Here is a 27,391-nt window from a genome sequence, read left to right as displayed (position 1 = left end):
GTATTCTGAGTTAGACACAGATAGAAAAGACTGGACAAAAAGAGACATGGATGGACAGACAAGACACAAGAGGAACATGAAGGTGAAATGGAGTAAAACAAGAGAGAAGTCAAACTAAAGATATGCAGGAAAAACGATTTAAAAGGAACTAAATGAAAGACTGGAAGGATGGGATCAGTGGATCACTGAAGTTCTCATGAGAACAATCATTTAAAAATCTTCATCTTTGCTGAACAACATTTAACGGCCTCAGCTGTTTGTTTTCCCTCCACATCACCTGTCAACACCTCACTGACGGTCACAGTGTGTTAAACTGTCGGAGCGATAAAACGGATAACGAGCAGGTTGTTGAGTGGAATGAAGTCGACAGCAGCTTTTCCAGCTCTGACTGAGAGGAACAGCAGCCGTCTGTTCTGACATCTGGACCGCTCACATCCACCGAGCTCAGAAACCGACACCGCTCCACGCATAAAAGAGCGACTGTGGGACGGAGCCGGGGCTTTCCCTGCGCTGCTAATGAGGGGAACACAGCTTTCATTGAGTGTGTTGCTTTGGGCCGACGTCCCCTGGCACCGAAAAACACAGACGACCGCGGAAAAGATGGAACGACGGTGGAAAGAACAACTCAACCAGGAGGAGAAAGAGAGAAAGAGACGGAGCAGGAGGCGCAGATGCACAGGCTGATGTTCGCTTGGCTTTCATTCAAGTATTTGTATGCAGATTGTATTATACTGAACCGGGACAGCTGAACTGAAACAGCTAATCTCAAAGAAACTTGTGTAAATATTTGAAAAAGCATTTTAACTCGACATGATGTGAGAAGGTTTCTTGTGGTTGGAGGAAATATTGGAGGGATGGTGATGGAAACACACTTGCAGAATAAAAAAGACTGATTGAGAAACCTTTTCCTCACATTTCATCTAAATTGAATTTGGATTTTTAGCGCCGGGTAAAACCTTTTGTACCCTTCTGAATTTTCTGCATGAAAATTATACAAGCCATCAGCAGATTTTCAAACAAGTCTTGAAAGTAGAGATAGAGAACCCAATCAAACACATGAAAGAGAAAAATCATGGCTGTGTATTTGTTTATTAAGGAAAGTGAGCCAATATTACATATCAGTGAGGTGCATCGCTACGATTAAAAGTTAATTTTAAGGTCCAATCAGAGTCCATGTGTTCAGAAGTGTTTCCATCAATGTAATGAGACTCAGGTGTGGTTCAGTTCCTGGTTTAGTTTCAATAAATCAGGGATTTGTCTCAGTCTGATCTTCACAACACATGTTTGTGGACAAAGGAGCTTTCTGAGGAGCTCAGAGAAAGAGTTGTTGTTGCTCATCAGGCTGGAAAAGGTTCCAGAACCATCTCTGAAGAGTTTGGAACCCACAAATAATCCACAGTCAGACAGATTGAAGACGACTGTTCCCCTCTACAGGAGTGGTCCACCAACAAAGATCACTCCATAATAGTCTGGGAGGTCCCAGAGGAACCCAGGGGAACTTCTAAGCAGCTAAAGGCCTCTCTCTCATTGGCTAATGTTAATGTTGATGAATCCACTGAACAACCATGGTGTGATGGACAAAGACACTGCTCTCCAAGAAGAACATTTCTAAACATCATGTGGACAAGACAGAAGACTATTGGGACAATGTTTAGTGGACAGATGAGACCAAAGTAGAATAGTTTGGTTTAAATGAGATGAACCAACACTGCATCATTCCAGCATCAGAACCTCATCCCTCCATCAAACATGGGGGCGCTAATGTCCTGGTTTGGGCCTGTTCTGCTGCATCTGGACCAGGACGGCTTGTCATCACTGATGGACCAATGAATTCTGAATTCTACCAGTGAACTCTAAAAGAAAATGTCAGGACATCTGTCCATGAGCTGAATGTGAAGAGAAACTGGGTCATGCAGCAAGACAACGAGAACCAAGAACACAAGTGGTTCTACAAAAGAACGGTTAAAGAAGAACAAGATGAATGTTTAGGAACGGCCAAGTCAAAGTCCTGACCTTAATCCAATAGAAATGTTGTGGAAGGACCTGAAGCAAGCAGTTGATGTGAGGAAACCCACCAACATCTCAGAACTGAAGTGGTTCTGTTCTGAGGAATGGGCTAAAATTCCTCCAAGTTGCTGTAGACCACTGATCAGCAGTTACCAGAAACATTTAGTGACGAGGAGGTCACAGCAGATACTGGACACAAGGGTTCACTTGCTTTTGCAACTCCCAGATATGAACAAATGATTCATTTTCTTAAACAAATAAATACCAAAGTATAATATTTCCGTTTCATTAGATAGATTGGGTTCTCTTTGTCTACTTTCAGGAGTTGTGTTGATGTTTTGAGTCATTTTTATGCAGAAATGCTGCCAAAAATCCTTAATCTCTCTCTAATCTCTCTGACTTTACAGCAGGAACCAGTGGGCTGTGAACTTTGAGTCTTATCCTGAGTTTGTTGCAAAACTGTCCAGAATGTGCAGAAACGTTTCCACCGTGATCTAATGCCCAACAAGATTAAGTGAAGCAGCCGGCTGACCCATAAAAAAAGAGACAGCTGTTTTACTACATAACTTTGGTGCAAGACAAAACAAAATCTTAAGGTGGACCTTCGTATTGCTGATTAAGTTCTCATATTCCTGTTGGATGCTGTGTTTCTCCACATCTCCATCAAGTTGATTATGGAGCAATTTTTAATGAGATTTATAAATGTATTTAAGAAATAATGGACACGAGAAATCCCTAAAGAGTACGTGGGTGTGTTTAGTACTGGCAGAGGTAGGACCTTGAGAAGAAATCGCATTAGTTTTCTCGTAAATTGTGTCACTCAGGATAAAGGATTTTGAAACACTGACAGAACAGTCGACAAGGAGACGGACAAACACTGACATATACAGATAATTACAGTCAGTAAAGACAGGACAGGGAGAAAGGGAATGGAGAAACAAACTGAGAGAAAAAGACAGTCATAATAAAGAGCGCTCCAATCTGAAAGGAGAGTTCATTTCTGAGTGTCCAAAACCAACACCGGCCACTTCTCTCAGCCATCTGACACTTATTGCTGCTGCAGCTTCACTGACCTGAAACCTGGCGGAGCACATCCACCGAGGCCTCCGCCTAATAAAACCCTACCTTCCACTTTCATCCAATAAAAATATGATTTTCTTTCCGCTTGTTTTCAATAAAGCGCGGCTTCGTTTTCCATTGACTTTGCATCAAACAGGATTTACCCTCCAGATTCTCAACGTTATCTGTTATTTCTAAATTCTCCTCAGAGACCAGTTGAAAGGAGAGCTTTTCCATTTTCAACGTTGAAGGTTCATGGACTCAGCTTGAGCTCCGTGTAGAGTAGCCAGACTTAACTCTATTATTAGACTATGAGTCTGGTTATACGCCGTTTTGATTTCATTGTGGGACGTGTTTCAACCTCTGCATGCAGGTAGTTGTAAACACAATCAACTCCATCCAGAAATGAAAGCCTATCTCACCGTAGTCTGTGTGGAAGATCTGTCGGACCAGCAGCAGGAACCACTCCTTCGTCAGGCCGCCCATGTCCAGCCCCGCCTCCCCGACAAACGTCACCCGCAGCTTCTTCTTCAGGTCGCACCGCTTCCTCGTCAACTACAGATGGAGTGAAAAACAAAAGAAATCAGATCTATGTAGTATTGCAAAAAAAAACATCCGGGACACTGGAAAATAACAAGGACAGAGAGACTGGAGACATCATTAACACATGGTTGATGGTTGGGTTTAGGTTAGACGAAGCGTTTGAGGTTGACACATGAATGCACAACATTAAAAGAATACTTGTAAATCCTCATGAGACGCTCTCTGTATATTCACCGGCCTCTCCCAGCGTTACCACTCCACAAATTCTCTCTCTGACAACACATTTAAAAAATTGTTCCCTATTGCTCCTTAGTATGGCCTAAAAAAATTCCAATTTCCACCCAAGACATCTGTGTGCGTCTCTGAGATGAGTTCCTTTCCTCGTCACGTGGTTTTCATGTGGGCAACACCCACAGATGCTCCAGTTCTTTAGAACTGAGGAAACTCACCAACATCTCAGAACTGAAGTGGTTCTGTTCTGAGGAATCAGCTTACATTCCTCAACCGTTCAGCAGTTACTTGGAACTACCATTCCAGTTTCCCTCGTATAAGCTTGTACTCGTAGACAATGATAATGTTGTTAGACTGGGCCAGCATCACAGTGGGTTAGATCACAGATAATTCTGTTTATTGGGTGAACAGTCTCAGCTCTAGGGCATCTTGGTGCTCCATGGATACAGAAAGTTGCCTCAGAAAAGTATTTAGATACTGTCACTGTTTTGATACTTAAAATAAATAAAACAGTTAATGTATCTGCGAAGGTTCTCAGTCATCTAGGTAATGGTATATCCAAAAAAAGAAACAGGGGCAACTTGACTTGTAGAGTTTCTTTAAGATGTTTCATCTGAGAAGCTTCCTCAGTTCTAAAGGAACATCTGTGGATGTACTGATCCTGTTTTTTTTTTCTAGAGTACCATTCATTGGAGATAGAAAACAGGATCAATACATTTTCTTCCAACTATCACCAACAGATGCTCCTATTTAAACTCCAGCCCCCCACCAGTCATTTAGAACTGAACAAAGTGCTTTGATCAAACGTTGTTCAAATCCAGCTTTTTGGATTCCTTCAGTCGGTTCCTTTTTTTTTTTTTGCAAAATTTTAATTTTATGCATTTCAAAAGATACAGTACATGTCAAGATGTCTGCAGTTGGAGTCCTAACAGCAAGATCCCCGTCACCTATGGCCTTGACCAGGGGATAGTGTAACTAATGAGCAGGCAAATAATGACTTCCTTTTTAAAAGTCAAGAATGAAACTGAAATGAACTCTTAAACAGACAGGCAGCCGGAGAAGGAAAGCTAACAACTGGGAGATAGATTTGGCTAGCCGAGGCGTGTGAACACTGCAGTACAATAATCAGGATGTAGAGAGAGGGAATCAGTCTGTAAGTCGCAATAGAAGAAATCAATTCCTTCCAGATAAACTAAATTTCTTCAGCTCACTGTCTGATCCAAACTGTTACATAGCATGCTGAGTAGAAGTATAAAACAAATCCTCATAGAAACGTCTTTAAATTACACCTGTGCATGCTTGCGTACGCTCAATAATCCCAGTGCCAACGTTAGCTGTGACACCGAGCACCTGCAGGATGCACCAGGTTGTGATTGTGGACTAACCTCATCCAGTGAGTCGCTGAGGAGCTGAGCTCGTCGTACTTTAATGTTGAGGAACAGGAGGTTCATGTCCACTCTCTGCCTGCGAGAAACTTTACTGACCAGGCTTTGCTGTGGAGGAACACAACCACACACACAATTAGACACAAGACAGTCCTCACTTCTCCAAGGGGTTCTTTAAAAAAAAAGAAGCTCGTCTGTATCTCACCCTGGCCTGGCTGATCATCTGCTGCTCCGAGTCTTTCTGGATGATGGCTTTCTTCACCACCGTCGACAGGATGAAGGGAAACTGACAGAAAGAAAACCTGAGAGAGGAGACAAATATGAGAAGTTAATTGTTCTGAAAGGTTTTAATCTGTTGCTTCAGAGCTAAAAAAAAAACAGCTCCTGACCAGCTCTCAGGGTTTTTTTTTTTTTTATTAAATTATATGTTTCAACCAAAAGAACAGGTTCTGAAATCAAATCTCCACCCTCGGAGCCTCATGAGCCCGATCGCTCACCACAGCAGCCAGGCCAACGTTTGAACAGTAAACTCTGGATGGGTTTTCTTTATCGGACGTTAACGAGCCGTGACGCAGCGTGAAACGGACTTCATGGCTTCTGCTGAGAGACTTTCCACGGTTCCGGATAAACGGCAGCAGCAGGAACTTCATCTCTGCTCGGAAGCAGATACTCAGTCTGACTTCCAGGAATCTTAACCCGACACTTGGTCTTGAAGTAAAACAACTCCTTAACTCTTACTTTCCTTATTTAGAGCTGAATTTATTTGTGGCTTAGTTGATTCGGAAAGAAAACTTTATCCAAACATTAGAATTAGCCTTTTCTCTGTTATATATAAAACTGGACTCTATTGAACTAGATGTTATGTGGGTTTGTGAGCGTTTTATACCTGTATCTATAAATCTTGTAGATTTCTATACATATTCTAATACACTTACCTTTTTATATATTTGTATAAAACTCTTTATATCCGATATATATTTACACGTAAACACACAATATATCTCATGTTCATTCTATATTGTACTTATATTTATCCTTTTTGTCCCATATCATTAAATCCTTATATACCATAAATCAATATTTTCATATTTGTGTATACTGCATATTATATATAACTTTTTTTTTTACCTTCTTACCACAATATGCATAAAGGATGCACCAGAAAGTTTCGGCCGAAAACCGAAAATGCACTTTTGGCTGAAAATGTATCGCTAAAACAACACGGCCGAAACAGGATTTTGTGATGATGCAAGCAACAACTGCAGCAATTTTTGGCCGAAAATGGCCCAACAGTGCATTTTCGGTGCATCCCTACTTTATTCATAAATTAAACAATCAACTAATTAACAAAACTGAAATCAATTATTTTTATTTCCTACCAATAGTTTATATTTCATCATTCGCGTTGGTTTGGATAATGGAGCCTAACTATAACAGGAATATTGTGGGCTACTTATTTTCTGAAACAAGAGGCATGTCAAATGATTGTAAATACTACAATACCCATGAGTCTCTGGGGTTTCTGCAGCAAAGAAGACTCAAACCAGAGACATGAAATCAGTCAGTTTAGGATCTGTACAGTTTTGCAATCTAACGAAAGAATCCAAACGTTGAACTGACTGAAATTTCTGAACTCATTCGACAAGTCACACCTCTAACTTCATCCTGACGGACATTTATCACAGCAAAGATTTCTGGGACTCAAAGTTGATATCGTTGGCAAAGTTAAGAACATCTAACCCTGATTTTTGAAGCTTTTCTTGTATTTAATGAAGCAGAATCTTTATATCTGAGTGTCTCGTGGTTTGTGCCGACAATTCAACCAAGAAAATTCTCTTCTTTGAGAGTTAAAATGTTTTAACTTTCAATTTGGATGAAATAAATTCTTGGTTCCCAGATGTAAAAGTCCACTTTGCTTCCATTCACACACAAATTAACTGTTTCTAAAACATGACGGCAGCCTGCAAGCAACAGCTTTTAAGAAAGCTGGTAAAGGACAAATATCTGACCGATTGGAGTTGCCGTAGTTCTGCCAGGTCCTGTACTCCTCCATGAAATCAATGTGCTCGAGGGTGATGTTGTAGAAGTCGGTGAAAGGCATGATGGGAGGAGAGGACACGCTGTTTGCTGCATCTGAGGAGAAGAAAGGGACAGAGAAAGCCAAAAAAAATTAAGAAATAATCATGTGCAGCAGACAGACATGTGCTGCCAGTTGTTGAAGCGACTCACTGAACAGGCTGAGCACTTTAGTGGCGGAAGGAATCCACCAGGAGCACTTGGCCAGAGGAGGAAGTTCGTCTGGTTCGGCAGGGAACAGGCGAGTGGAGATGAACTGCAGGAGGCGCTCTACCAGCTGCCTGAAACGCCTCGCTGACAGCCTGGCACACACAAACACACACAGTTAATACTGGTAGCCTGGCACAGTGTGAGCTCCACAAACCCTGAAATATACTGCATGCACAAGAATAGACGCTCGCACTGTAAGAGGATTAAAAAAAAATAGCAGTGTTTACGGAGAGGTTTTGGTTTCTGGATCTGAGCAGAACTAGACAGAACTTCTAATTTGAAGCAGCTTGGTCGTAAATCAGAACCACAAAGAGCACAAATCCAAATTCTCCTCATTCAGGCTAAGAGAGAGAGAGAGACGTTAAGAAGCTGAGGAAGAAGAAGATAAATCTGACTGGACAACGGATTAACCTTAAGTTGTTTTTTTTTTTTGTGAAATGTGTTTTAGCTTTGAGGGAAAGCAGAGAGTTTGTGGCGTAAAGTTGGTCTGGAGCCTCTCCGTTGGGAACTGATTCTGCTCCAGCAAAGACCTGCAGGGCCAATCAAATCATTTGGGGGCGGGGCTTTACATGGCGATGGACAGAAACCTCAATTGCGTGCAGGCAATAACAAAATCCCAGTGGTGCATTATTAAAACTCTAGCGAGCTAATTAGTTAGCCTTCCAATTTATATTGACTAAAGAAGGGATATACACCAATCAGCCACAACATTATGACTACTGACAGCAGAAGTAAACAACATTGACCATCTTGTGACAATTCAATGTTCTGCTGGGAAACTTTTGGACTTTTGGCACAATATTAGGTGGTCACAATGTTGTGGCTGATTAGTGTAAGTTATTCATGTAAAAATCAAGTGAATTAGATTAAAACTTTGACCAAGAACCGGTCTCTTTACTCGGAGCCCAAAGACGAGCTCAAACCTGACACTTCTTACTCCGGGCTGGAGGAGCTGGCACACTGAACAGAGTGAAGCCACATCAGAGAAGCAAAAACAAAAGATGCAGATGAAAAACAAGTTGGTCGCAAAAAAAAAAAAAGAAGAACGCAACGGCTGCATTTTGTCTGAATCTTGGGGTTTTTCCGCCCGAATGACAAGAGAGATTCATCAAGTCTCGATGCTGTGAGTGAGATTTAGAAGGAAAAAAAAAGTTAGCCAGAGGAGAAAGTCTCCTGCCAGAGATGGAAACGCTTCAAATTTATGTTCTCATCCCACTATCAATCACTGGCTAACCCTCCTGCAAAGACCAGATGACAAGGCCCAATCTGCCTCTACGTCGCAAAGTTATTTAAAGACCTTCAAATCGTATTCTTTCCTCCACAGAGGACTTTACAATCTGCTGAACATACGTGCTCTCTCCTCAGACCCAGGTTAGATACACAAAAACAGTGAAAGACAATCAAACAACGTCACAAGTACAACCGGAGAAGAGATGAGAGACTGACCTTTTGAGCCAGTGAACCAGGAAGTGGAGGTCAGCCTCAGACAGCGCAGCGATCTGCCTCAACAGGTGAGCGTAGATCACGTAGGTGCTGGTGCTGGAATACTGGGGGTTCTGGAAACACAGAAAATAAAAAGAAACTTCTAGATTTAGTCTAGAGACAGACTTTAAAAGACACATCTGAACTGTCTTTGTTTCTTTTGTGACAAAAAAATAGTGTCCATCAACATCACACAGGGCTGTAAGACTACTTAGAAACAAAGAAATAAAGAAATAAATAATAACCTTTATTTCTGTAGCACTTTGAAAATCAACATTACAGAAATTAATAATAATATCTGCATCTCCATCTTTCTATCCCTCCCTCCATCCATCCATCCATAAAAACAATTAAAACAATAAACCTAACAAAAACACAATTACAAACTAATTCAAATCTCATTTAAATTCTATATTTCTCCAACTCGACTCTAATACGTCTGATCTGGGGTTATTATTAGTTTGACTGGTTGCAACAATCCAGCGACAAACCCCGTCTGCACATTTATTTGGACGAGAGGATGAAAACAAATGTTTGAAGCAGCCCCGGTGGTCTTCATCACGGCCTGGTGTTTTCTCAGAACTTTATTAATTATCTCGCTGAGTGGAAGGCTGTAACGGGGAGAAATGACGGATAACGCAACGAAAACAAGACGAAAGTTCAAATAAACCTGAATTAATGTTCGAGTACACAGAGAGAGGTTTCTCCCTCTGCTCAACAGACGGTTGGAATTAGGAGTTAGTATGAGACACATGGAAGAAGACGATGGATTAAAGGATTCAGCTGTCCACCTACAGCTGAAGGACAAAGGACGCTAGTTTGAGGACAACAATGTCCACAATTTGGCCAGAGAAGACATTTGGTTTGAAAGAAGAGTAAAAGAAGACATCCATGTCAAACTGGAAAACCCCTCTCTGAACGTTCACACTGGCCGATAACGGGTCATTAGAGTACACTAACAGTTTCTTCCAGCTCCAGGTGACTATCTGGTCATTAACACACACTAGTCATGTGACTTTCAGGTGGACACCACCCACAAATGTTCCTATTTTAAATCCAACACCTCACCACATCTTCAAGAAACTCTACAAGTCCAGATTTCAACTTGTTTTCTTTGGTTGAACCGTGACCTGGATGACTGAGAACCTTGACAGGCACAAGGTTTACAAGTGTTCCTAAGAAAGTGATGAAACTCTGCAGCCACATGTAAAAGCTTGTTGTTGTTTTATTTTTTTCCTCAAGCATGACTCACTTTCACTTCGACACTATGAGCTGGGATGCAGTAAAAGTAACAACAAATGATCTAGTTAGTGAGAAGGGCTCTGTTGAGGCTGTGCAAAGGTTTAACGCAGGAAAAGAAGAAGAAGAAGCTGTAGCTTGAAGAGCCAATAAAAGAGGGAGAGTCGTCATCAGACAGGAAACCAGCGGCCCTCAGCTACAACATGACCTCACCCAGACCCAGTGTGTGTCTCTGTGTGTGTGCGGTTTGTTCTCACGAGAGCTGGAAGAAGAGTCCTCACATTCAAATGGGAAATTTGTCTGGCCTATATATATATATATATATATATATATATGTATGTATATGTGTGTGTGTGTGTGTGTGTGTGTGTGTGTGCGCTGATGAAGCATGGAACCACAGTGGAACTACTGTAGATTCCTGTCTTTATCTGATTCTAATTCCCAAAACCATATATGGCAATCAGACTGGAGGGAGAAGGAGAAGGAGAGAGACAAAGAAAAGAGAAACTGGATCAAATAAAGAGACCAAGGAACAGAAAAAGACAAGTGAAGGAGAAGAGAGGGTGCAAGAGAAAGCCTTGATAAGAAGAGACAGAAGAGACAAAAAAGCCAAAAAAGGCAAAGTCGCTCCGTTAAGTCAGGGTAAGAGAAGAAGTCCTGAGCTGACCTGCAGATTCGGGCTCGTGTTAATATTTAGGATCAGATTCAGCTTCACAAATCTAAGCCACCTGTGATCCTGGGCTTATTCTAACTCAGCGGGTCGACGTCGGACGCACAGCATGAAGCTATAGAGGACCGCAGATATGAACGAGAAGCAGTCAGAAGCTTTAAATATTGATTCTGACAGCATTCGTCTGTTCGGCAGCACGGACAGAGTCGCTTTAGATTAAAACCGTCTGCTCCACAGCCGGGGCTAACAAGGGGCAAACGTTCTGGACGTCCTGTGGCTGAACACACAACCAAAACATGTCCTGTGTCCAAAACAGAAGGTTGAATACCTGAATGTCAGTGACCCGCAAAGAGAAACAAAAACACTGGATGCCATTTTTAATCCAACCTTTACCCCCCCCCCCCCCCCCCCCCCCCCCCACATTAAGACCTATTTAACTTAGGCAATCTGATCCAATCATAACTGTCCATCTCTAAGTCCCTTTGTCTCCACCTGGTCTTAATTCAAATGTGTCTCCACATGTGTCCCCAGCCAGCACTTGAGATCTGATCTCAGTCTGTAAAAAAACATAATTTATGGTCGTAGTAGAATATTGTACTAGCTGCTGTCTCTAATGGATCTCTACTTACTGTTGGTTCAGAACCATGAACAGCTGGTTGACTTGATCCAGATGTTGGAACAAGATGGAAAGACTCTTACACATCAAGTTATTATTCATTTACTGATCTCCGCCCTGATGTTAGTTATTGTCGGCTCTAGAGGATCTCCACCTACTGTTGGATCAGAACCACAAACATGGAGATGATCCATATTTTGCAACAAGCTTTAAAGTATCTCTAGTAGCATACGGGTTAAGCTTAGATTGTAGCTGAACTCAGGAGGCTTCTGTGTGCACTAGATCTGGAAATTATGCAATAAAGACAGAATGCCAAAACAAAACAGCAACATGTAGAAAATATGCTACTGGAAACATTAACATGAGATGAGACTGAAACATCATGAGACGCAACTAGAAATGCTTTGTTTGTTCCCCTTTGTCCCTGCATCATATACAGTACTGGTCCTACTTTAAATGTGTGCAATAAGCTTCTTATTTTCCCATAATGCAGCTGGGACCAACCACATGAACCCAGTTTTTTCATCTATATTTAAATGGAGGCCAAAACACATTTTATTCAAACAGAAGAAAAGTTAAAACGAGAATATTCTGTTTGAGATCTGAGATAAATAAAGACAAATCACACTTAATCTAAGACGTGAGCTCATTGTGTTATGACTGACATTTTAATTGTGTCTATGATTTTTTTTTATCTCACCTGAACAAGAATAAAATACGCTCGCAGGTCATCTTTTGTCCGAGGCCTGAAAACGAAACAGAGCAAAAGCCAGAAAGTCAATGAGACACTACAAAACAAACAAAACAAAAGCAAGCCAGACGAGATCTACTCAGTGAGCCGGGCCAGATTAAACGGATTCAGGAGCTGTACTGGACAAACACTCAGATTCTTTCTTCATGTAACTCTAGAAGATCAAGTACATTCACTAAAGTCTTCCTTAAAGCTAAACGACTGTATTGACTCAAGCGTAGCTTAGAAATCATATCCATTTCATTATGAATCCTTTTAACGAGTGATCCTCACGACTTTGTGTTTGTGCAGAGTTCACGGGCGTGTCACAGAAGTTCGTCTCACCCTTTCCACTCCCTCAGCAGGCTGTTGATGATCCCTTTCAGCACCGACTTCTGGATGTCCTGTGGCTGAACACACGACCAAAACACGGTCAGTGTCCAAAACAGAAGGTTGAATCAACATCCCTGAATGTCAGTGACCCGCAAAGAGAAACGAAAGCACGGGATGCCATTTTTATCCAACCTTTACCCCACCACCAAGGGCAGTCTGGCCCCGGTCAGACCTCGCATTAACATCTGTCCAGCTTGTAGTACCTGAGGTCACACCTGGCATTCAAATGTGTCTCTTTTCTTTTCCATTTAAAATGGCGTTTACTTCATACATTCTTTTAAAGTGTTGTTTGCAGTTTGTTTCTCGATGACCCGATTAAGGACACAAACCGGAATGTGTCGGTCTAATAAAGTTGTTCCATATACTACAGGAGTTTCTGGAAACGTGACCTTCTTATATTTCTTTTCCTCCTCCACACACCTTGGTAGAAGGTGAAATCACGCCAGAAATACAAGTTCTTCAAGTAAAACGTGTCTCGACATGCGTCCCCAGCCAGCACTTGAGATCTGATCTCAGTTTGTGTGTCTGTAAATCAGCAGCGCCATCATGTGGTCAGTAGAATATTGTACCAGCTGCTGTCTCTAATGGATCTCTACCTACCGCTGGATCAGAACCATCAACAGCTGCTGGTTGACTTGGAGACATGATCCAGATGTTGGAACAAGATGGAAAGATTGGCTGTGGTTGAATGAATGAGTTAAACTCCTCTTCCTCAGATCAGCCCTGTTGAGTAGCTGGTCTTTAATGTGACCCAGGACTCATTGTGTGTTCACACTACCAAAGGAAGGAGGTCACATGTGTCCCAGACCACCTCCACATGTGGACTGACACCAGATCAGTGTTCACACCTGGACCTGTTTAACCTGGACACTAGAGATAAGATCTCTCAGGATGGATGTTAATGTTAGGTCTGAACGCTGTTTTGTGTTTAAAAGATCCTCTGCTGCTTTTCAGTTCATCATTAATGAACACGGCAGCTCAACAAATCAGTACATTAAGTTTTATATAACGTATGTAAACTCATAAAGAGGCTGTAAACTCATTTACAGACTTAACGTCACAATAAGGTACTTAAGTCTCTGAAAATAATCTGATAAATATTAAATACATCCTTCTGTGAGTGAGTATCTCGCTTACTGTGCTGAGCAGCGCGTCATAAACAGCGTTGACAAACTTGGCGTTGACTCCCGAGTCTTCTATTGTGTTGAACAATCCATTCGCCTCTCGCTGGAAAACGAGGGAAAATGGAAGGAGGGGAACACGAGGAGGGAGCGTGAGAGAAAATAACAGAGAAAAAGTTCTTTCCCATCGTAAAACGGTTATGGCGTCTGGTGAAATTTTAGCAGCATTTAAAACACAACAGGAATTTGGCCGAGAGCCGGCGTGTTCGGGTTTGCGTGTCGTACCTTGAAGGCAGCGTTGATTTCTATGAAGGAGTCAAAGGTGGTCAGGTAAAACTCCCGGACCTCCCTCCAGTCGCCTGAGTGGATGGCACGCTCCACGTCTTCCCTGAGGCGACACAAACACACATGTTTTCAGGACGTTTCATCTGACAGACTGTTAGTTTTATCATCTGAGGATCAGGGACGGAGACTCACTGGAATTCTTTGGTCGTCTTGGTACGCAGGGGAATGACGGGGTCCGAGGGGAACGGAGCTTTGACCTCTGGGGGCAGAGTGTCGATGGAGAACCGCTGCTTCTGACGAACATCGCTGCAGATCGGTGGCAGCTCCCTCCCTGAATGAGAACAGAAATCACCCCGTCAGCTCTGGAGGAGGAATCAGGGGAGAGCTGCACAGTGCACAACAGAATCAGCCACAACATTATGACCACTGACAGGAGCAGTAAATAACATTGACCATCTTCTGCTGGGAAACTTCTGGACCTGGCATTCATTGGTGTGGATGTTACTTAGACATGTAGCACCCACCTAGACCAGACCAGGCACCCCCACCCCATAGCAATGACACTCCTTGATGGCAGCAGCCATCCCCAGCAGGATGCAGCCTGACACAGACACACACACAAAAACACTTTAGGAACAACTAAAAAAAAAAACATGAAGAACAGCACAAGGTGTTGACCTGGCCTCCAAATTCACTAGATCCCAAACTGATCAAGTATCTGTGGGATGATCCACAGAGGCCCCTCCCCTCAAAGACACAAGACTTGAATGTTGAATCTTGCATTAGTAGAACAATCAAAGATCCTTGAACATCTATAAAAACATCAAACTGCTGTTGACTGTCTGCAGATCTGCAGTTGAGCAGAGCTTTAAACGATATATGGAGGAAAAAATTATGCAACTGCAAAAACAGATATGGAAACTGGAAGATAATGACAGAAGACAGCCAAACCGAGAAAGAGACGTCACCGATATTGTTGCTTCCAGACAAACTCATACAAATAACAGCTGTTAACCTCAATCAGTGTGTAATCACAGAGTCCAGGCTGCACCACGTCGCCGCGGTGCAGACGCACACATTCACCCGTTCATCCGTCCACCCACTCTTCCGGCCACCCATCCATTCTCAATAATTGGCCTCCTATTGTCTCTGTCCCCACTGTAACAATAGTCTTGCAGCGGGCCTGGCCCAGGTGCATTGTGGGTGCTCATTCTGCAGGCGTGGACCGATTGCTCAAGCTGAAGATAAAAAAAAAAAAAAAAAAAGGGGACACAAAGCACAGAGGCGGACAGACGGATGAACGATGCCGGGAACAGGTGTGATATCAAGGAAAGCCAAGCGCTCATCTCGTCCGCCAGCAGAGCAGCTGAACATTTAAAAGACTGTCCTCTAGGTCCTAGAGACACTAAAGGAGATCAGTCTCTGGAGCGAGAATTTTCAGAAAATATGGAATATGAATCAGTGTTGAAATTTAATACAAGTAGAAATGTTGTCTATCCAGTTCAAACTGCCTAAAATACACATAAAACGCTTGTTGTCAATGGGAATTAAGATCTAATAGCTGCAAGATAGTAACTGAAGAACATGAATAAAATTACATGTGGAAACACACTGTAAAAACTATCCAATTTTTAAAATGGTCTTTTAAATAGTCCTCCAACCAATCAGAGACATTTAAGGCGTATTCACACCAGGAAGGTCCGTTAGTTCACTTGCTTTGGTCCGGACCAATTTTTTTTTTAGTGCGGTTCGCTTTCACACTGTGATTAATTGCAACCGGACCAGAATTTATAAACAAAAACACATGTGCTAAGGTCGTTCAGCCATTGGCTGGTAAACGTATGGGCGGGGTAAAGAAGGAAGCCAAATGTCCCACGTAAATAGGCTACAATGGAGACTTTGCGTTTTTTTTCACTTTAACACGGCATTGTTCAGCTGAGCGCTGGAATCCCCTCTCTCTCATTTGTTTACTAAAAATCTTATATACTTCTGCATTTTTATGTGTTTTCTCCAGCATTTGAGATATCTGGACATCTGCCCAGATATCTAGGAGGCAGCGTGTCTCCTCAGAGCTCCAGGTTAAGCCACGGCTCATCTCTACCTAACCTACCTGCGTTTGTTTGCTTCACGTGTCTCTCTCTGTTGTGTTTGTCACTGGGCTATCCTACATTTCCCATAATGCGCGAAAACTACGGGAAACTACGGGAGCTCGTCAAATCCAAAAAGGTAGATTTTTGCAACTTGGGTCGGATCGAGGTCGGGCTGCTTTCACACCATAAAGGAACCGCACCAGGGTTCGGTAGGAACCGCTCCGAGACCACCTCCTCAGCTGGGTCTCGGTCCGCTTGTTTGGTCCGCACCAGAGTTCGAGTGATTGTATTCACACCAGTCAAAAAGGTCCGAACCAAGCAAGGAAACGAACTTGAGTTCGTTTTAATCGAACTAAACAAGGCAGGTGTGAATACACCCTTAGTTGTGAACTCAGGCCTACTTGTGGTTCCTAGAATTTCAAAAAGTAGAATGGGAGGTAGAGCTTTCAGCTATCAGGCTCCTCTCCTATGGAACCAGCTCCCAGTTTGGGTTCGGGAGGCAGACACTCTCTCTATTTTTAAGGTCAGGATTAAGACTTTCCTTTTTGATCAGGCTTATAGTTAGGGCTGGACTAAACCATCCCTTAGTGATGCTGCTATAGGCCTAGGCTGCCGGGGGACGATGCACTGAGCACATGTCCTCCTTCTTTCTTCTCTCTACTCTCTCGCATCCTCCACTTTCTTTTCTCTGGCACAGAGCTCTTGCCCTCTAATTTCCTATCTACTACTAGTCATGCAATTCTGTGCTATTACTATGTAGAATGTTTACTGCTGTGTGTTTTTGTAAAGCGTCTTGAGACGATTTGTATTGTTATTGACGCCATATAAATAATATTGAATTGAATTGAATTGAATTGAACTAATCCAACTCCACGATGTCCAGATGGCGGCTGTCCGTCGCCACATTAAGCCCCGCCCCCAAACGATCTGACTGGCCCAGCAGATCTTTGTAGTAGCAGAATCAGTTCCCAACAGAGAGACTCCAGACCAACTTTCCCACAAAAAATAACATCCTGGTCCAGTGAAGCTGGTCTGTTTGAAGACCACGTCCCCATCTGGGCCACAGAAGGCTGGTTGGGAGCTAACCATGCCATGCAGGTCTCTACTGTACAGGCCTTGAATAAAATAGTTTTTGCAGAACATTTCACAGTGAAGTCATCATTTTTTCTTTATCAGACATTTGTGCAAAATTCTATAAATTCATGAGTTCACTGTGACCTTTCTCAACCAAAACCTGAGTCTGAGTCCAAGTGAACGTTCTCTTAATGAGTTCCTACAATAAAAAACGTATATGTGTGGATGGAGAGACAACCCGAAGACCCTCCACGACTGACACAACAAAAGAAGAACAGAACAGCTGATCAAAGGAGATCCTCCTCCTTCCATGTTCACTTCACCCTCCCCCCCTCCACAGCGTCCTAATTATCACCTGTTGCCATGGCACCCTTTAATCCCAAGAGTCACCTTCGTCCTCCTCTCCTCTGTCTTTCAGCTCTCTTTGATGTCCTCTGATGAGGAGTGAAGGGACGACTCAATTAATGCTCCACGTTTTAAAAGTGGAAGATGTTTTAAAGGAGAAACAAGATGTCTTCTACACCCCGTCCGTTCACGATGTCCACCTGCCGTGCACCACGCGTCCCCGCTGGCGCTAATAAAGTTATTAATAATTATTTCCTGCGCCTTCCTGCCAGAGTTTTCCCAAAGAAGGTGTCAGAGTTTTCTGATCCTGAAAAGAAACTCGGCCTCTCAGCTCAGCCTCAGCACAGCAAACCATATTTGACAATATTAAAAAGGAAATATAAACCTCCTGTAATACTTTACAGATGAAACAGCAAATTGCGGTGATTATCCAGCGGGCCGGACGGCTGTAACGGGCCCGAGGAATGCTGCAGTATCTCTATGTGTGTGTGTGTGTGTGTGCGTGTGTGTTTTCGCTTTCATATGGTTTTCATTTGGGGTGGAGGTTTGCATAATTATTCTGGCATCAGTAGCCGTGGTGACAAAGTGGGCTGGTGAGCGCTCCGCTGGGTCTCTGTTCTCACGGCAGTCAGAAATAACCTCGCCTTTAACGGGAAGAGGCTTTAATGTCAAAACAACATCCTCACCGTCTCCTCTCCAGAGCTGTTCTCTTCTGTGAGGAACTTTAAGCTCCTGGAATCAGATTCAGATTTAAAGTCAGACACGTAACAGAGCCTGATAGTGTCTGATTAGAGGACAGGAGACTGCCTGCGTCCTGTTAAAAGCTAAAAACCCATGAACAGTCACGAACAGCTTTCCCTCGTCTCCCCTCTTTTCTAAACCTTCCATTTTGGATCTGAGTTTTCTGAGTCGTCTCCTCGCAGCGCAGCATAAACAGAGACTGAGCGCATACATCCAGCGTACTGTAAACAGAGGAAGTAACACATCATTACATCGCAGACGAGATGGAGGGAGACTCTGAGAGAACAAAGGCAGACAATGAACTCCGACAGGAACGCTAGGCCGCCCGACAGCTAACGTCTGCTCGGAAATGAACGAAAACGGACTCAGAGACGGAGCAGAAGGAGTCTGATCGTAGCTGGTTTGGTGATTCAGCAGCAACGACTTCTCTTTCTTGCAGTTTTCAGCCTCAAAACTTTTTCACCTGCACACATGAGGAGGTTTTATTGGACAGAGGCCACAGAGTTTCTTCTAGAGCCAAACAAATCCTTGTACAACATCCATCAAAGCAAGTTTCAGTTATTAGAGAAACATAAAATGCTCAAATGTGTTCCTTGAGCAGTCATTTTGCTGTGAGAATGTTTGAGTCCGGTGTTGTTTCAATGGAGATTTTACAGGGAGTGGCAGAAAAATAGTCCTGAAAGTTGAATGTCAAAGGAAGCTTGTGTTATTTTGGAGTTTAATGAAGTTTTCCTCATTTTTGATGTGCAAAAAAAGAAAAACAATTGGTTTCAAACAGGCCTGGCTAATTCCAGATCTGACCTTTATCATTTAAAAGTGTTTCTCTTTATGTAAATCTCTCAGTCCAACAGCTCTAATCTTGACCTCAGCTATGTCTGGGATGTCTGGGATGTCTGGGACGTGTTTCAACCGATACAGAAAATAAAATATCTCTGCATCAATGGATAACCCACCAACCAACCAACTCATCACCACATTAAGCCCCGCCCCCAAAAGATCTGATTGGATCTTTGCTGGAGCAGAATCAGTTCCCAGCAGAGAGAGTTGTCCCGACTTCCCGGCTACGTTCAAACTGCCCCCCTCCCCTCCTGGTCACAGGCTACTGGTTGTGAACTCACCGTGTCGGAGCCCCGCCATGCTGTTCAGGGTGAAGCTGCCGGCTAAGCCCCGCCCCCCTGCGTCCCTCCTCTGGCTCAGCGTGGAGATGAAGGTGCCCAGAGATGGAAACGGCTGCTTGGCTCCTCGCCCCAAACCCTGAGGAGCAGAGAAGAAGACGTTCAGCTTCTCTGTCTGTAGTCTAGATTATTATTTGATTATTATTAATTTATTTTTCTTTACATGGACACCAGCAGTAGCAGTCAGAAGTTTGGACACACCTTCTGCATCATAGATTAATACTGAAGACACATATGGAATTATGTAGTAAAGGAAAAACCAGAAGATGTTTTATATTTTAGATTCTCCACAACTGTATTTGCAGAACGTTGCAGTGAAGTTGATCTCGGACCTTTATCACATCACCATTTTATCTCAGGAGATATTTGTGCAACGTTACGTCATAATTAGATTATAAATTAATGGCAACAAGATGAGTTCACTGTGATCTTTGCTCATCAAAACCCGAGCAATTTAATCTTTGAGTCCAAGTGAACGTTGGTGCATCAGAAGAAACTTTTCTAGAACGGATGCTTCAACTTTGTTTTCTAAATTTAAATTCAGACTTAATCATTTGATACTTAATCATTTTATTTGCTTTAGAGTGTGATTACGTTTTTATACTGATTAATATAAAAGGTTAAATGAAGATGCAGCATCTAAACTATCACCAGCTTATCTACAATATATCTGATCAGCATCATGACTGACGGTAATTTAAATATGAAAACATTACGAGCAGCTATAAATGTAGAGCTAAAACTCAGCCATGGTAGTTCAGAGTGAGTAAACACATTAACACCTCCCTGGAAAACAAACCCATCTCCCAGAGCTGACCAGTAAACTCACTAAAAACCAACTCTCACTCTCAGATGTTGAGGTTTCTCTGCAGAATGGAAGCGAGTTAAATAAATCCAGGCTCTGAGCTGCATGAACAGACAATGAGAACACGACCAGGACCCGAACAGAGGAACATAACATTTACTGAAAACGTTCTCCGTGATTAATCACCCACGGCTCCTCTGATGAGTTTAAGGTCCCTGAGAGCAGCAGACGAGAAAATGGAGAAAGAGGGAATAAAGATGGAGGGGGAAGAATGTGAAAATAAAGAGAGGGAAGAGAGCAGGAAAGCAGGGATAAGTGAGATAAGGAATAAAAGGAAAAACCCAGAGGAGGATTGGACGAGAGAGAGGACAGGAAGTGGGGGGAAGAGACGGAAATTAAAGAGTTGACGAGTCGAGAGAACAGGAGAAGAGGAGGGATGAGAGGTGGAAGGAAGAGGAGGTGGAGAGGCCAACAGATGCTCAGCAGCCGCTTCTGACAGATGACAAACCCAAACTCACGTCTCTATCTCCCTAGCCCCCGACACTAAACGTCTCCAACCCTCATCGTTCCCCTAAAACCAGGTCCAAGCAGGTTGAAACCCTTAAAAAGGTTAGTACTGCCCTCCCTCCCCACCAGGACGTCCTTTAAAGAAAGGACCACACACAGTAGCAGTGTTGTGTTCAGGGGCCGAGGTTCAAAAAGGGGCAGGGGGACGGTTCATCTGCAGCTCAAACTAATTAGGAACATTTTCACTGCGTCCGTGTCCACGTCTGCTCTGCAACACACACAAAAACTAAAAACCTGGACGTGGACACATGAGCACACTGGAACACAGGATCGCTTTCATCTCGTCTCTTTGGACGGACGCTGCAGAGCGTTAATGAGATACGACGGCTTCCTCATTCAGGTCGGATCAAACAAACTGTGACGGGACCGAGACCGATATGCATGAAAAAGAAAAGAGAACCACAGCTGTGACATCAACAATGAGTTCATATGAAATTCATGTGGCAGAGGACTGGAATTAAAGAGCAGGGCAGCGAAGAAGCGTCTTTGGTCCACACTCAAATGTCTCTTCAGGATTATGATTAAAGTTCAGGATACTCAGAGGACCTGAGTCCTGCTGGCTCCGTCCGTCCTCTGACTTTTCATCTTAGCTCAACCAGGACGTTAACATTTGTAGTTTTAATTAAAATGTCTTGCCGTGACATTTAGCACAGATGTCGGCGTTCCCCTCAGGATGAATTTATCTTTTAATTAAGCACAAACATCGGGTTAAAACATGTATGTGTGTCCAGACTGATTCTGGTTTGTTAGGATCAGCTAATCAGCTAGCTTGTGATTCCCAGTGTTTAGCTCCCTGTAAAATGAAACAGAATCCTCCTCCATCTTATCTCAAACACCTCATACACCATGTCATCCCAATAGATCAAAAGTAGAATGGGGGGGTAGAGCGTTCAGCTACCAGGACCCTCTTTTAACCATCCCTCATCTATGCTGCTATAGGCCTAGGCTGCTGGGGGCTTCCCACGCTTCACTAAGCATCTGTCCTCTGTCTCTACCTGGTCGACCTGGATGTGTTTTTGCCCTGACCTTTTCTTATTGAGGATACACTGGGAGGTAACTTGCACAGACTTGATATCCCAGAATGCATTTAACGCTGCTAATGAATGACCGTCCTCCCGTTCTCCAGAATCTGTAGTTCTGAATCAAAACTTGTCTAATCCGAACTACCAACAGACACAAGTTGGAAATTTGCGTACTTGGTATTGATAAAGGCCCAATAGCATCTTACTTTAGCATGCTAGCATGCTAATTAGCATAAAAATGTGTGTTTTTCTGTATTCATCATAAATCAAAGTGTTGCAAAGAGGTTGACTAAGAAATCAACCTGATAAATGTTATCAGATATTAATCCACTACAGGTTTCTCAACAAATATTAATACGTTGACGCTTTACGGAACCCAGAGCCTGAAACTCTCTGAGCAAGTAGCTCATATGGGGGGGGGGAGGCATCTGATTTAGGTCGAGACAGAGGCCAGAGGACGGGTGCCCCCCCAGCAGCCTAGGCCTATAGCAGCATAAATAAGGGATGGTTAAATTCTAAACGTTGGGAAGAGCTAGCAGTCTTGTTCAAATTAGCCTGACTAGCTGATCCTAACAAACCTGAATCAGTCTGGAAACACATGCACAATTTAACCTGATGTTTGTGTTGAATTAAAAGATGAATTCATCCTCAGATGTGAATGTCTGTATTGTTAATAAAGCTACATAAATGATTGTTTTTCAACATATTAATATTTGGTGAGAAACCCTCATCTGATAACTTTTATCAGGTTCATGTGTTAGTTAAGCTCTTTGAAACGCTTTGGTTTATTGATTACTTGCAAACTTTGTAGTTTGGACTTGATTCTGGAGGCTGTAGGACAGTCATTTAAGAATTTGAAACACAGCGTACTTGATGAAAAATTCAATCCGGGATACCAAGTCTGCACAAGCTAACTCCCAATGTGTCCTCGATAATAAAAGGGCAGGGCAGAAACACATCCAGGTATCTGGACTGTACTTGGTCAGACGTGTTCTTTGGAACACACACCGATGAACGTCCCATATATCAACTCGCTGCCATGCTGGCATTTAGCATTTAGCTCAAAATACCACCGTGCCAAAATAAAAACCTCAGAAACCCAAGCACGGCTGCAGCCTTTAAGCTCCGTTCATCTGAAGCTGGTTTCCTCCATCGCCACCACGGTACCTCCTGTATAAGTGATGTGTGGATAATTACACTCCTCTCTGGGTGAAGCCACATCACTCTAACTCCCTCTTTCATTACTAGCGTCACAGAGCCGCCCACACAGGCTGACTGACAGGTGAGCTCTGAGCACAAACCGTACGTCACAAACATCTCTGGTCGTAGTTGTTCCCGATAAACACTCGCTGCTTCACATCTGGCAACAATTAACAGTTTTAGCGGCAGATTTTTTTGTTTTGTTTTGTTTTAAATGAGTCTGGGGTTTTGGTTCTGTCCAGCTCGGCTCAGTCACTCAGTCTGAGAGGAAATGCTGTCATCCAGAGAGAAACCACACCAAAAACAGCCCCCACCACAAACACACACTGCTCTGTTCATCTCTAATCACATCTGGTAGCTCAGGGCGAGAACGGAGCGTTTCTTCATCTCATGGTTTCACGTTGAACATTTCAGTGGATGGTTTCATGCCGCTGCAGCCGATCAGCGACGTGCAGCTCCGCTCCTGTTAAATTGGGTCAAACTTCTCTTCACGGCCATTATCCCTCATCAGCTCTGAGTGGGCATGGCTGGAGCGTTGGCGGAGTCCTGGCAGCGCGGGACCAGATGTGAGCCCACGCTGGATTGCGATGCGGTCGCCGAGTTGGACTCAGGTTCAGGTCTGGCAGATTTGGGTTGAGAAATCAGCTCCCGTTTTTTTGGTCCAAGACGGCTCATTGGATCCGTCTAAAGTAGGTCTGAGCTCATTTATGGTGGATCATTCACCACACGTCTGGAATGAGTCTGGAGATGGGCTGTGACAGATTCAGGCCAGGGTTGGTTATCTGGATGTGGGACTGCGATGAATGAAAGGGTAGAATGAAGCAGAGCGAATGAAGGAATCAGACTGACGTCAAGACAGAACTGAAGATGTCTGAGAGGACAGAGCTGAGAGGACCTGCCCGATGAATGGACAGAAAGAAGATGAGAACGAGAAGAGACACTGCTTTGATTCCAGTCAGCGTCGATTCATTTAGAGATATTTTAGTTTCCAAACTTAGTTCTTGAAGTGATTTCCCCCTAACTAATGTTGGTTCCAGAGGTTTGTGGTGTCTCCACAATCTTCTCCCTCCAGTTTCTCATCTTTCATGCGTCTTCGCTTTTGTCCAGCTCCTCTCTGTCATCGCCAGAACTTCTTAAATCCAATAATCTTTCAGTCCTGACGCTGCTCTCAGAGTTGGAGCTTCTGCCATGTTCTGGATCTCCATCGCGCGTGATGTCTGTCACGGAAAAACCAGTCTAGTGAGGCGGCAGAGAGATTTCTAACGAGAGGCTGCAGGAAACGTCGATAGAGAGTTTTATGAATCGATGTGGATTCATGTCTATTTGAATCAGAAAACAAGCTGACAGATGAGATTCAGTTGCAACACTCTCTGTTTGGCAGAAATCAACAAAACAACAACCAAGCCTCTTGTCTGCAGAGTTTAAACTTCTCTCTGTGCACAGATGCATCAGACGGATCTGTATCAGTCAGACAAGGAGAATCACAAATCTACCATCATCATTTGAGGGTTGATGATCTAGCAGCAGAAGTTGTTCAGTCACACAAACTGTCAGACACAAAAGACACGAAGACGAGTTGAAAGAAGGCAGCCAGCAGAGATTGAAGCAACATGACGCGTTGGTTTAAGGTTTATTCTACTTCCATCATTGAAAAGAAGACAACAAATGAAAGCTGTGACGCTGAGCAGGAGGATTGTGGTGGAACCTGAATGTGTTCATCTGTATGGAGTCTACAGGTCGTACATCAGAGGACGGCAAATGTTTGAAGGATATTCTCTTCCCAATAAAACACGTGTCCAAAGACGATTTCTTCAGAATTGCCTCTACTTTCCAAACTAAAATATGTTCAATGATAACAACATAAAACAGAGAAAAGCAGCTTTTACACCTGAGAAAGCCCAACGTAACCTGAGCATTGTGTCACGGTGAAGGTCTGGAGACAGTCTGGACACTGACAGAAACATCTCAACAAGCATCTCTGGACAGTTTTCAGTTCCCTGATCTCTCCATCTTTATCGGTTTATTAAAACAGTACCAGCTCACAGTCTGGAGGAGCTTCTCATCCAGCCTTTACTCAGAGCTGGGTCTGAAGACAGTCGAGCTGCGGAGAGGAAACTCATGCAGCCGCTTTATGGCATTTCCAGACGCAGGCAGAGTGGGTCAGAGCAACGACAGAGTGTTTATTGGTCAGAACCGTCTGATCTGCACATTCCTGCTCCCTGACACAATGGAGGTGACATCAACCGAGAGCGGGCCCACGAAGCCCGACGGTCTGCTCCGACAGAACCCAGGCAGAAAAATTAAAACGAAAAAAAAAAGAAAAGTCGGACAGCACCACAGCTTCCTGCTCTGCTTTAAACACACAGCGATGACATCATGGGAGGCTGACGAGACATTATGTAAGACAGGGCATCACTTTTTCCAAACAACAGTAAAAGCTGATGTCTCTTTATTAGCTCCCTGTCACTAAACCCTCTGGTAGTTTCTGGTGAATCCTATGTTTTAAATCTCTGTTGGTCTGGCTGCAAGAACAGAGAGAGTCTAGGGTTTATAAAAAAAACCTGCAGAAATCGGATTTATTAATTCAGAAATTATTTAGATTGAAGAGAAATCTGCAACAAAATTAGATGCACGAACAGGTAATCAAATAAATTCTGTTAAATCAAATAAATGAAGAGTTTAGTTGCAGTAAAATTAGGAAAAAGAATAAAAGAAAAGACTTCAGTTAATTATTATTGTTTTCTAAAAATCTACATTTTCTTTTTACCTATTATTAATTTTTTAAGATTCAAAAAAGAATCTGCATGAATCATGTATCTCTCATATACTATGTTTTCTTCATTCTCAATATTTAGAGAGGATTTTAAAAATGTGTTTGTTCAATTATGATTTTTTTATTTTTTTTATTTACTTGATCATCACCATCATTAACACCTTAAACCTCATAAAACATGTTTTTCTGCACAGGTCGGTTTGTTAAAGATCAAATAAAAGGTTTTCTTACAGCAGGAGTGGAGCTGCTGTAGATTGGTGGAAGCTTCTCTCTCTCCCTCTCAACTCCTGACAGCGCAAAATGTTCTCCATCCATCCTCTCTGCGTGGAAGACTGGAAAACTTGTTGTTTTTTCTTCTTCCCCTGGAAAGACTCAGTCCGTGTTTCTGCTCCTCAGATGGCTGCACATGTTTTTGATGTTTGTTGTTGTTGTTGATGTTTGTACCAGAGCCAGCTCTGACCCAGAGTCTCCCGCCTGTCTGCTCCGTTAAGTCACAGAAATCTGGGAGATTCACATCCTAAAAGAAACGGAGTGAAATCTACCTTCGTCGGGACAGGTGGGCTCTCCCGTTACGCGCACAGACCCGACGCGTAAACGTGTCCAAAAGCTGCGCGTAAAGTCTCCGCCGGGTCCCGCAGAGCGCGCCGAGTTCTGTTGGTTTTAAAAGAGTTTTTAAAACACGTTCAGGGAGAGTTTCTAGCCGCTTCGTCTTCTCCTCTTTCTCTCCCTCGCTGCGTCGTCTGACGGGGAGGCAGCACAGCTACGGGCCGGCGCCATGTTTGGAGAAGGAGGAGGAGGAGGAGGAGGCGCCTGGAGAGCAGAGCTCGGAGAGAGCAGCGTCACACACACACACACACACACACACACCACACACACACACACACACACACACACACACACACACAGACACACACAGGGGCGCACACATAACGGGAAAAAGGAAATAAGAGCTTCTGGATTCACAGTAAAAGGTTAGATGGAAAGAAAGAAAAACGTGCAAAGTTTAAAATAAAATAAAAGTAATAAAATAAAATGAAATAAAATAAAATAAAATAAAATGTAAAAATGTATTTTAAAAATATAAACATTTATAATCAATAAATAAAAAGTGAAATAAAATAAAAAATGAAATAATAATGTGAGATTAAATGTTTCCAAAAATAAGAATAAATGAAAAAAGACTCAGAGCATTTTAATTTGACATTATTTGATCATCTCTTAATAATAGCTAACCTTTAGTTTCTTTATTTCTACATTACTCAGTGCAAATTTTGCAGAATTTATGATGATGTGTAAAAAGTAAAGTGGCTGAATGAATCACCTCTGAGTCTCTGAGGATCATTTCTATTAATGAACGTTTAACTGAACTCATTTTAGATTTCTAGGACTCCTTCCTCTCTGTTCATGGAGCTTTCTTTTGAAGGTTTCAACAGGAAGTTAAAGCTGTGTTTTCTCCTCTCTTGACTGTCCTCCTCCTCTTCCTCCTGCTGCTGCTGCAGACTCTGCGTCACAGCCACAATTTAACTTCTGTCCATAATTAGTGAGAAACAGG

At 43.0% G+C, this 27,391-nt stretch overlaps 1 protein-coding gene across 1 annotated transcript in view; it reads right to left on the bottom strand.

Annotated features, from left to right (window-relative positions):
- hectd2 (HECT domain containing 2) overlaps positions 1–26,567 on the bottom strand; it is a 44,753-nt gene extending 18,186 nt beyond the window's left edge. The window contains exons 1-13 of the mRNA XM_084561358.1: positions 26,071–26,567; positions 19,416–19,551; positions 14,240–14,378; positions 14,048–14,150; positions 13,779–13,868; positions 12,594–12,658; positions 12,219–12,264; positions 8,958–9,067; positions 7,455–7,603; positions 7,235–7,358; positions 5,431–5,527; positions 5,226–5,333; positions 3,489–3,621 (exon numbers count right to left, since the gene is read on the bottom strand). Of these exons, the coding sequence (XP_084417484.1) occupies positions 3,489–3,621; positions 5,226–5,333; positions 5,431–5,527; positions 7,235–7,358; positions 7,455–7,603; positions 8,958–9,067; positions 12,219–12,264; positions 12,594–12,658; positions 13,779–13,868; positions 14,048–14,150; positions 14,240–14,378; positions 19,416–19,551; positions 26,071–26,154 (1,384 nt within the window). The 5' untranslated portion in view covers positions 26,155–26,567. The remainder of the gene's footprint in view (positions 1–3,488; positions 3,622–5,225; positions 5,334–5,430; positions 5,528–7,234; positions 7,359–7,454; positions 7,604–8,957; positions 9,068–12,218; positions 12,265–12,593; positions 12,659–13,778; positions 13,869–14,047; positions 14,151–14,239; positions 14,379–19,415; positions 19,552–26,070) is intronic.
- Between the last annotated feature and the right edge of the window lie 824 nt (positions 26,568–27,391).

This window comes from Chelon labrosus (assembly GCF_963514085.1).
Source record: "Chelon labrosus genome assembly, chromosome: 15".
Lineage (NCBI taxonomy): Eukaryota > Metazoa > Chordata > Actinopteri > Mugiliformes > Mugilidae > Chelon > Chelon labrosus.
The sequence above is the reverse complement of the archived record's forward strand: the minus strand, read 5'-3'. Positions and strand labels throughout refer to the sequence as shown.